The sequence below is a fragment of the Microtus oregoni genome, unplaced genomic scaffold (genome assembly GCF_018167655.1).
Source record: "Microtus oregoni isolate MIOR12 unplaced genomic scaffold, Mior012 000024F_ref0000369, whole genome shotgun sequence".
Classification (NCBI taxonomy): domain Eukaryota; kingdom Metazoa; phylum Chordata; class Mammalia; order Rodentia; family Cricetidae; genus Microtus; species Microtus oregoni.
This window is the reverse complement of record NW_024543083.1, coordinates 8,465,408-8,476,139: the sequence shown is the minus strand read 5'-3', so window position 1 is coordinate 8,476,139 and position 10,732 is coordinate 8,465,408. Positions and strand designations below refer to the sequence as shown.

Genomic DNA, 10,732 nt, shown 5'->3' with positions numbered 1-10,732 from the left:
GGTCCAAAGGAAAGTCCCACCTCATACAACACCCACATCTGTAGTAGTACTTTTTCACCAGGACTGTTGTTGGGGACTGCAGATCGCCAGATCCTGAATTGCCTGTAAACAACTTGTTTTCCTCTGCTCTGAGCAGCCTGCAGCTGTTCTGAGCACGAGACCCTGATGGCAGGGGAGTGGGTTCTGATGAGTCTGCAGCTGAAGGATCCCGCGAGCTGGGGCGTGGCCAGAGCCCTCTATAAGCTGCCCCTGAGCACAGTAAAGTGGGAACTGCCTGTTTCCCCAATGCGCTTTTGCACCGTTACGTTCCCACTAGCAAGATAGTAAGGGGTCCAATCACTCCACATCCTGGCCAGTACTTGTTAATATCTTTAAGCCAGTTGGTTTTGGTGGAGTTTTTTGTTTGTTTGTTTGTTTTTTATGTTTTTTGAGACAGGGTTTCTCTGCAGCTTTGGAGTCTGTCCTGGAACTCACAGAGATCCGCCTGCCTCTGCCTCCCGAGTCCTGGGATTAAAGGCATGCACCACTACCATCTGGCTTGGTGGAGATTTTGTAAAACAAACCCAAAGTGAATGGAGCACCTGTGTGCTTCACAGAGACGGTTCAGATACCCTAGGCAAGCTCACCCCCTTGTCAGCCACAGGCTACAGAAAACAATCAGATCCGATGCCGCCTACTTCTTTGGCCTGTGGTACTCAAGGGGGATATGAGTTTTGAATGGTGGTCCCTGTAGGAGGAGGGAAACACCAGGGGCAGCATCATGGTGAACCAGTTACAATGAAAACCCTTGGACTTCCCTCTAGCCCCGTGAAGCTAGAGACTCCAAGGTGGGCCCCGAGATGTGACTCCAGGTGGCTCTGTTGCCTGCTCAGGTTCAGGGGACACCTCGTGAGTGGCCACAAAGACACACCGACTCTCTCATGTCTCCCAAAATAAGGATGCCAGCACCACAGGAGAGACTTTTTTATTGGGGTGGGGGCGTGGACAGATGGGATCGTGGTATATAGCCCATGACAGGCCTGGACTCTTAGTTTCTCCAATCTGTTTCCCAGGCGTTAGGATTACAGGTGTGCGCCACCATTCCTGGCGCCACAGTTTTTGTTTAAGGTGTTCAGTTGTGCAAGCCCGGGGAGGCTCGACACTGTCTAGGAAAGAGGAACACTGGATATGAAACGTTCACCCAGAAACCGCAGGTCAGCACCATCCCAGGCAGGTAAGGAAGTCCCCGCAGCCTGCCGTTCCCAGCAGTCAGTCCTAGCCATTCACCGTCTCTCTCTAGTGCATGCTGCCACAGCGTACTTGGCTCAGTGAGAGGAAACTGCATGGAACCTTCACAGACGGTCATCTCCAACACTGACAAGGACCTCACTGACGAGGGCTGCACTTTGGACACCCAAAACGGTCTTTGAGTGAGTGAGTGTGTGTGTGTGTGTGTGTATGCTACGGATCATATCCGAGGCTTTGCAAAGAACCAGGTAAGCACCCGACCACTGGGCTCTATATCCCCAGTTTCCAACAGGACTGCTCAAATTAGGAGCAATGTTCTCTGAAGAATTAGTGTATGTTTCTTCCCATTTCCTACCAATCTATAAACATGGTTACCGGAGTAGGCGATGTGTCTTCATGATTACCGTTTTACCACTTCCTTCAAACACCGTGTGGATCCATGAATTCTCTGCATCTTCACCAGGAAGCACAGTAAAGCAAGGTTTTCCCTCTTGGCTACTTCCATCTGGATTGTCGGGAAAGCAGGGCACACTCAGATGTGCAGGCAGATGTGGAGGAGACCCTGCATCCACAAATCACGAGGTTCACGAAAGCACTTCCATCACCAAGAGTAGAACAGCTTGGATGCCATTCAGCTGTCAAGTCCATCACTTAACGGCCTGACCTTACAGCATCTCCTTTGTCTGAGACATCACAGAGTCTCTAAGCGAATGTAAAACCTTCTGATAAGTGTCCAGAACATCCTGAGCCGTGGGTCTTTCTGCGGGGATCTGGCTCTTACATGCCTTATGGATATCAAACAAGTGGAATCGAACCATATCGCTGCCTTCCACGTGCCCCAGAAGGAAACTGGAGACATCCGGAATCTTCCAGATGTCAATCTTCTCATCATAGGAGGGCATGAAGTCATCTCGGAAGGGTGTGTCTCCCCCATAAGGCCACAGCTGCTCCGGAGCCACAAAATCCCCGTGGAGTTCCCTGTGGCCACACTTCACCTGGATCCCGGAGGCGTGGTCCACCAGGGGCAGTGCATCCAGGTCATTGGCCACAATGCTGAAGTTGCTTGTCAGCAGGTACTGAGACAGCGTTTTGGGCAGGTCGTTAGAGTCACACATGACCCTCACGCCCAGGGGACTCTGGTGCAGGTAGTTGATGATGGCGACATACTCCACGGCCAGCTGCAGCCGGTGCTGCCAGGTGTTCACATCTTGGTACTTCGAAAGGTTTAGTGTTTCTTCCAGGTTGCTCAGGGAACCCAAGGGGTGATACTCGGTGAGAATAGTGCCGTCCTCCTCGCAGTAGCCAAGCAGCGTGACCACGTGATGGCTCTGCAGAGACTTCAGCATCTGCAGTCCGTGGAGGAAGTCGTCCTTCATCTCCAGCCTGGTGAGCCGTGAGAGAGCAACTTTGTGCTCATTCCACTCGGACAGAAAGACCTGAAACGGGGCCAAGGAGAACGTCAGACCCAGGCTTCCACCAAAGCACGCCGAAGAACACACACCTCCTAGGAGGCAGGCGTGGTGCGGAGGACGCGGAAACAAACCAGATACGGTCCCGTCTCTGCCATCCCAGAGCTGTGAAGACAGACACACGGCACTCAGCAGGGTGAGCATGTAACTGGGGTGGGTAAGGAAGGAAGAAGGAAGAGCAGGGCCAAGGCAGAGACCACGGACTCTTCCAAAGGCTACCCAGAACCTGAGAGTCGCCATGGACCGCAGTGTGGAAGAGCACAGCCTGCTCCTGGCGGACAGAAGGGGTAGGAGGGCCCAAGATGATTCCCAGGTGTATGGCTCAAGGACCTGGGTGGAAAGTGGTGCCATCTACAGAGGGGGGAACAGCAGGCCCCACAGAAGAGATGATCAACCATTCCACACCAAGCCAGCTGTAGTGACACATACTGGTAATCCCTAAACTCAAGAAGCTGAGGCAGGAGGATCATGAATTTGAAGGCTATACAGTAAGACTCCATTCGGAAGGAAGAAACAAACAAGAGTCCCACCCAGGACGTCCTGACGTGCTCAGAGAACTCCAAGCGGAGCTGACAAATACACAGTTGGCTGCACGGTTCTGGGAGTCGGGGAGAGACAGGCCTCGAGAGAACCATCTGGGAGTTTATTAAATATGCAAAGGCAACAGCATTAGACTAGGGCTAGATATAGATGACATCTAGAGACACAGAGAGACACTTCCTCAGCTTCAGCATTGCTACGTTAGTCCAGACAGCTGTCTCTCGAGGGAATTCAAGGCCAACTTGTGCTACCTGACACCTCGTCTCAGGGTGTCCGGTAGCACAGGTTGGCCTTGAATTCGGCCTTGAAACAAGCATTCCTCCAGCTGAGCTAAGCTCCAGCCCGACTCCTGAACGTGTTCCTGTCTCCCATCCTATAGCACTCTTTCACACCTGCCTCCCTCTCTCCAGATGATTTCACTACGCCCGCCCGAGTTCCCGATCCGAGACACAAGGCAGTCAAGGGACTTTTTTCTTTGTTTGTTTATAAGACAGTATTCCACGATGTTGCCCAGGTTGGCCTCAAAGTCCCCACCCCAAGCAATCTTTTTTTTTTTTTGGTTGGGTTTTTCGAGACAGGGTTTCTCTGTGTAGCTCTGGCTGTCCCGGAACTAGCTCTTGTAGATCAGGCTGGCCGCAAACTCAGAGATCCGCCTGCCTCTGCCTCCCGAGTGCTGAGATCAGAGGCGTGCGCCACCACGGCCCAGCCCCAGGCAATCTTTTTGCCTTGGACTCCCAGGTACAGCACGCATCATGGCACCTGGTGCCAAACAATTGCTCTCCCAGAGTTGACAGTGAGGACAGAGGGACATGAACACTTACTCTCTTCACGGCTCCTTCCCCAACGCGCCTCAGCTGCCTCACTTCTGTCCTCAGCTCCTCGCAGGACAACCAGCGCGAACAGTTTTTCATCCGTCCCATCCTAAAGTAACCATGAGGACAGCGACTCGGGTCCTCCGGAGGTCGAGGGGAAATGAAAAACCAGTCGAGACAGAGGTAAAGGACGGCATTCATAAGGGCCAAGGAGAGCAACAGCCCAACGCCCCGGGGGACTTCCCTGTGGGTGAGACCTTTCCTGCTTCCATGTTGCTGTCCCATGTCAGTTCCTACAACAGAACATGAGACAGGAAGTAGCGTCACAGTCTATGCTGATTTTCATGGGAGTGTTCGGATGCCACTAGTGGGCTGAAGGTGGTCGCCGTCACTCGGGGGTTCGGTCAGGATCAGCATCACTTGAAGGCGTAAACGAACCGTGAGCTGCTCTGATAAACACTAGTCTTCATTACAAGCTAAAATGGGGGTTCATCCAGACCACATCTGGTCTTTTTCTCCCACAGGAGCTTGCACTAGGTGGATGGCCTGAGTGTAGGTGTGCATTGTGGGACTGGGACAGAAGGCAGACAAAGAGGCTTAGCGTAGGAATCAGACGAGGTTAGGGTGTTCTGGTGATACAGCTCAGGGAGCTTCCAGCATGTGCAAGACCCCGGGCTTGAACCCTAACACAGCAACAACAAAATATTTAGGCTTTTTCTGTGGCCCGGGGGATTGAACACAGGGCCTCGGTTAAGCCAGCTGAGCACCCTATCCCTGAGTGATACCCCAGTGAAGAAGCAAAGCTAACTTTTCAGTGGGTGCACAGGTAGCTTTGGGGTGGGGAGATGGAGGTGCAGAAATTAGGCCCTGATGATAATCCGGGATAAGAGTTGACAAACTTGGAGAATAATCCTTTAATTCTAACTGTCTATAAGATTTTCCGAGGAGATGACTTAGGAGACACAGGTAGCAGGGACCCAAAAAATCCAGAACAGAGACCACTGCAAGGCCATGGCGGAGGGACCTGGCAGGGGACAGACCTGGGATGGACCCTTGAGCAAAGGATGCTTGTCCCTCAAAGTGCTGGACAGAAGTGTTCCAAAGTGGCCATTAGACTGGAGACATGGGGAGCCAGAGTCAATCTTGACAGGGCTACCTTCAGGAGTCTCTTCCTTCTCTCAGCTGAGTCTCCATCCACATGCCTGGGTCGCTCAGAGTTGTGCTTGGTACCACATGGCAGCTCACAGCCTCTGTAACTCCATCCCAAGAGATCAGACGGTGTCTTCTGGCCTATGTGAATACTGCAGTCACACACAGACAAAATAAAAAATATATCTCGACTTCAAAGAATAAACTTGTCTTGTCCCCCAAATCTATTCCTTTTGCACAGTTCCTATCAGCAAATAAGGAACTTCTCCTTCCTGTTTCTAAGCCAATGAGGACATGGGTGAAGGGCTGTCACAGCAACGCAACTACTTCTAACCCCGAAACGTAAGGACTGACAGTTCAGTAGCTTCGCTTAGACAACAGAATTCAGCACTGGTATTCATTCCTGCTATCACCGGGTTGTGTTCAAGAAACCCCGACTGCAATCACTCTGGTTTCATTCACAGGCCATCTGGAGGCCATCCCCCCACACTCTGGGGTCTCCCCGGCCAGTTCCAGCAGTGTTCAGATTCATTTGTTCGTCTTTCCTCATCTCGACCTCAGGCCTCTCCCTCGGCTCATCTTCAGAGACTGAACAGAGCTGCTGCGGCTGTTTCTACCCAGGCTGTTGCACCTGTTATATTATCTCTTTCATCTTACTTTAAAAAGAAACTTTACGTTAATTATCATTGTGTGTACGATGTGTGGGCATGGGCGAGCACATGCCACAGCCCGTGTGCGGAGGTCAGGGGACAACTCAGTGGAGCTGATTCTCTCTTCCCTCTTTAAGTGGGTCCTGGGGATGCAACAGGCTTGCATGACCAGCACCTCTACCCACGGAGCCATCTCTCCAGCTCATCTTTCTTCATAATCTTTAGAGGGACCAGCTGTGTCTCAACTTAGACCTTAGGACAGAGGGTTGCAACTGCTTTTTCTCTAGGAGTTAATGTCAAAATCGAGTGATAACCGCATCACCGATGTGAGGTGCAAAGGGGTGGAATGATGTCGTGCATCGTCTCTGCCTGTGCCACTCAGCCCAGTTGCCAGAGTACATAGAGCAGCCCCTAAGGCGTATAAAAACAAACCTGTGCTTTCTCAACAAATATCTCTTACCCAACATATTTTACCAAGATAAAAATGGCCGGGACTACAGCTCACTGGTAAAGTGCTTAATTAGCTCAGGACTCAGGCAGTGGATTGTAGCTGGCCAAGACTGGCAGCAGATGATACCATTCCTTTGAGGGTGTTGCAGGCCGAGCTAATCTCCCCTCATGCAGTGTCTCTGGTAGCTCTCAAGCTGCTTGCGATCCCTACATCTACACTGCAGCCTAGATCCGTCTCCCAACGCTCTGTGGGCTGTGTCCACCGCTGACCTTGTTGTCCCCCCACCCCTTTTTCCCCAGCACATCTCCTCTTCGGGGCTCCCACTCTATCGTGGAGACACAACCTATTATCACTCATATCACAAACCAGGGTGACTCAGTTCCTCCCTCCCCTGACCTCAGAATCAGCCAAGCCCTATGAACCGTCCTTTCCTGACTCCGCCCTGGCACAAGCCGCCAGCGCCTCTTACCTGCGCTCCTACAGCTGATTCCTGCATGATCTTTCTCTCTTCCCATCCATTCTCCACACAGCAGATAGGATCTTCCTTCTTTAACGAAATGTTCCAAAAGAAAACATAAGTAAGATTAGGACCATCTATTCAGTGTTTTGTCAATTTACAGTTGTCCTAATATATTCCATTTTTTTAAAAAAAATAACATTTTTTGGGGGGAGTGGTGGTATATTGGGGATCCCGCCCAGGCTCTTGCACAGCATGTGATCCTCCACCAAGCCTGACCTTTGTGAAAGAAATGAAATATTACATATAGAACTGGAGTACCTTCGATGCCCTCTCTGTCCCCAGCCGCCACTAGGCTCACGGTTATTCTCTGGGATTCTCCAGCTGGGAACCTGGGGACTTGGGAAGAAAAGTCATTTCTTAGGCGCTCACTTCAGACCTACTGATCAGAAACAAAATCCACTTTTAAAGTTCTCCAGGTGGTCTGGATGAATGCTAAAATCCGAGGCCCTCTGGTGGACACAGTTAAACCGTGTCCTCCGTGGTCACAAGTCCCTGCCCATAAGCAGCTTCTCAGGCACTGTGTCACTTCTGGTATACTGGAGAGCCACTCTGTAGCTAACGGCTTTGAAGTTCAGATTGATCTTCTTGTTTTAATTTCTTACATTTTATCTCTTTGACCATGAGGGGAGGACACCTGCCAAGGCATGCATGAAGGAGGTCAGAGCACAATGTACAGGAATCAGGTCTCTCCTTCCACTATGGATCCTGAGTGTTGAACTCAGCAAGCCCCCATCGCAACGAAGCCAGCTCGCCAGCCCATCACAGTATGCTTTAGAGATTCATCCACTCCGCTTTGCTACTCTCAGTTGACGAGAGCATCATCAGTGAAATAATTCCCCCCACTCCAGACAGTTTCATTGTGTAGACAAACCAACCAGACCATCTTCTTGTCTAAGTCTTCCATGGGCATTTACAACCAGCCTGGTGTGAAACAAAATTTATACGTATTTCCCTATGTGTATGTGGAAGAATTCCTGCTTGACATAGAGGGTGATCCTTCCAAATGACAGATCAAATCCTGCCTATAATACAAACATTCAATAGTCCCACAATGCCTTGAGTGGCTGGGATGTAGATGGTGGGAGAGTCAATGCTTAGCACATGCCAAGACAATGCCCTGGGTCTGACTTCTGCACCAAGGGGAAGGTAAACCCCAGGAAAGTAAACTACAGAGTCCCCCAGTGTTCTATACTCCAGCCCCCGAACATTCCTTGGTGCCCAAAGAAACCCTTTAGGAGATCTGTGAGCCCTTAGATTGTGCTCCGAGATGTTTGTGACCTGTTCTGTTTGGTTCCCTAACATCTGCAGTGCCTGGCACAGAGTAGGGACCAAGGCACACTGAATGGACAGTCACACTGCACTTCTCTGTGTTCATGGGCATCTGGCAGGCATTGCTGTCTTCCTGTGTTTCCACAAGCCCAGGAATCTGTTCTTCAGTTTTCTGTGGGTCCTGCCCTCTAGCGCCTCCCATCCGCCATTTCTTCTCTCATCCATTTTCACCAGCACCACCATTACATCTTCCAAGTGTTAAATCTTTTTCACCCCAACCTCCCCCTCATCCGACGTTTCTATTGGGTGAATGCAAGTTTCATGGCACCTAGAGCTTATAGTTTTAGGAAGGAAAGGGCGCTCCCTAAGAAAAGAACACACACAGACTGGGCAGATGGCTCAGTGGGTAAGGTGTGCAGACCCAAGCTGAAATCCCCAGGGTCCAAGCTAAAATCCCCAGAACCCAAGAGAAGCCAGACACACCTGTGATCCCATTGGTCCTATGGTGATATGGGTGAACAGAATCCGTGGAAGCCGCTGGGCCAGTCAGTCTGACCCACGGCACACCAGAGTGATTCTGGCTCACAAAGGGAGAGGGCCAAGACCAGCATCCGTGTTGTACCCTTTCCTCCGCATGCGTGCCATGTCACGTGTGAAACACACACATAGGCACACACCCTTTCCAGTGCACAGATTTTGGAGCATAAAATTGTCAGCCCCTTTCCTGGGTTTTACAAGAGACTTGTGGCAGGGCAGCAGTGAGCTATTAGGGAATTGAACCTGGGTCCTCTGCAAAAACAAGTGCTCTTAACCACTGAGCAATCTCTCCAGGCCTTAGAATTCATATTTTCAAATGAAAATACGGCCCTCATTAGTTGGCAAGCCCTTGCGGCATTTATGGACTGTATTTTGTGCCTTTTAGCTATAATCCTCGCATTCTGACTCTCCCTAGGAAAACAGTAACCATCCTTAAACTCAACTGTTCACACAGTATCACACAATATCAAACTCAAAACAATTCTGAGGTATGTAATTTCCCAGAGAAGGGAACGGACTCAAAGGTGAATGCGCTCATCCAAGATCGACACCATGTGCTTGGAAGGGCTGCCTCAAATCCACGTTCTTCCTCAGGGTCTTGCAAAGCTCAGGGATTAGGCAGACTTGAACCCAGTGTGGTCACTGGAAGGGGCTGCTTAGACAAAATAAATAAGGCAACTAAATGAACTGCCAATATGAAGACTATTTTACATGATTCGAGATGTTGGTGTCACCTCACTTTCCAATAACTATTTTAAATAATCTGGATATTATTTCGTTAGTACAGGCAGAGTGGGGACGTCAAAATTCCTAAACGTCTATATATTGCTTTTTAATAGAGAAGGAGGGAAGTGGGGAGAGAAGTGGGTAGGGAGGGGGTAAGAAAGAGAGAGCACCGAGGACAGTCTCCGTTCACACAGTTGAGTGGCAGCGCCCAGAGCACAGAGAGACCCAGAGGGGGGTGCGCGGAGAGCACACGTAGGGGCTGTACGGTGAAAAACCGGAGGGGTGCACGGTGATCACCCAGAGTGGGGCGGTGCACGGTGATCACCGGGGGTGGGGTGCGCGATGAGCACCCGGAGGGACGGAGGGTGCACGGTAAGCATCTGGAGGGCATCACCTGCTCCAAGGAAAGGCCCAGCTGAGCCCCGGGAGAGCAGCGTCATCCCACCCTGGGGCTGGGTTGGGGAGGTGGTCCAGGCTCGGAAAGGCCCCGCAGAGCCCCAGCCTGCTCCACCATTCCCCGGAGCCTACCTGATATCCACCAAATCCAGCTCGCGGCCCACAATGCCTGCGCGGCCGGAAGCGGCCCGAGACGAGCGCGAGGCGGCCCCCTGGTGGCCGCCTCTCGCCGCACCATGGACGCCCGCGGCAGCGCAGGCGCTCTCACCCAGCCCCTGGTTAGGCTGGTGAGAGCCAGGACGCAGCAAAAAGGTTGAGCCTGGGCCTGGGAATCTCAGAGGGTTGCTTCGTGATCTACACTCTTTGCAAAGCGGTAGTTGCCAAAGGGTGGGCCCCAGAACAGCAGCCTGAGCAAATGTCCGAAATTCTCAGCCCCACCGCCGACCGCTGCCTGGCCCATTCTGACTCTTACACAGTTCCAAATAGCTTTGCTGACCAGCAGCCCCAAAACAATGTTGGCCACTGATGGCAATTTCTGAGAATAAATGCTCTTATATATTCTAGTTTCTTTTTTGGGGGGTTTTTCGAGACAGGGTTTCTCTGTGGTTTTGGACCCTGTCCTGGAACTAGCTCTTGTAGACCAGGCTGGTCTCGGGTCTCGAACTCACAGAGATCCGCCTGCCTCTGCCTCCCGAGTGCTGGGATTAAAGGCGTGCGCCACCACCGCCCGGCTATGTTCTAGTTTCTTATACTGTATAAGAACTCTTATACAGTCTAGAATTTCTCTAGGCTGGCTTTTTTTTTTTTTTGGTGGGGGGAGCGAGGACAAAGTCTTGCTATGTGGCCTGGTTGGCTTGGCACTCAATATGGAGACCAGGCTGGCCTTGAACTCATAGAGATCTGCCTGCCTCTGCCTCCTAAATACTGGCAGTAAAGGCACGAGCCACCACAACTGACATCTAGGCTGTGTTTTGTTGTTTTTACAA

At 51.3% G+C, this 10,732-nt stretch overlaps 1 protein-coding gene across 4 annotated transcripts; it reads right to left on the bottom strand.

Moving 5' to 3' along the window:
- Window positions 1-913: 913 nt before the first annotated feature.
- On the bottom strand, window positions 914-9,952 carry Pomk (protein O-mannose kinase). Of its 4 annotated transcripts, none has more exons than XM_041673502.1 (6): window positions 9,879-9,942; window positions 7,077-7,154; window positions 6,768-6,845; window positions 5,089-5,349; window positions 4,058-4,341; window positions 914-2,663 (listed from the first exon to the last, which is right to left on the bottom strand). In XM_041673502.1, exons 5-6 carry the CDS (start codon window positions 4,331-4,333, stop codon window positions 1,893-1,895), a joined length of 1,047 nt encoding a protein of 348 aa, XP_041529436.1. In that variant the 5' UTR covers window positions 4,334-4,341; window positions 5,089-5,349; window positions 6,768-6,845; window positions 7,077-7,154; window positions 9,879-9,942; the 3' UTR covers window positions 914-1,892. The 4 variants fall into 4 exon arrangements, with proteins under 4 accessions (XP_041529436.1, XP_041529434.1, XP_041529438.1 ...); XM_041673500.1 differs by having other exon boundaries at window positions 5,205-5,349; XM_041673504.1 differs by having other exon boundaries at window positions 5,205-5,338.
- Between the last annotated feature and the right edge of the window lie 780 nt (window positions 9,953-10,732).

Excerpts from the sequence above, each read along its gene's own strand:
- Pomk (XM_041673501.1), bottom strand. The coding sequence starts at position 4,333 with ATGGGACAGCAACATGGAAGCAGGAAAGGTCTCACCCACAGGGAAGTC. Across the intron at positions 2,664-4,057 it reads GGGAAGGAGCCGTGAAGAGA|GTCTTTCTGTCCGAGTGGAA; the intron begins GTAAGTGTTCAT and ends GCCCCGTTTCAG.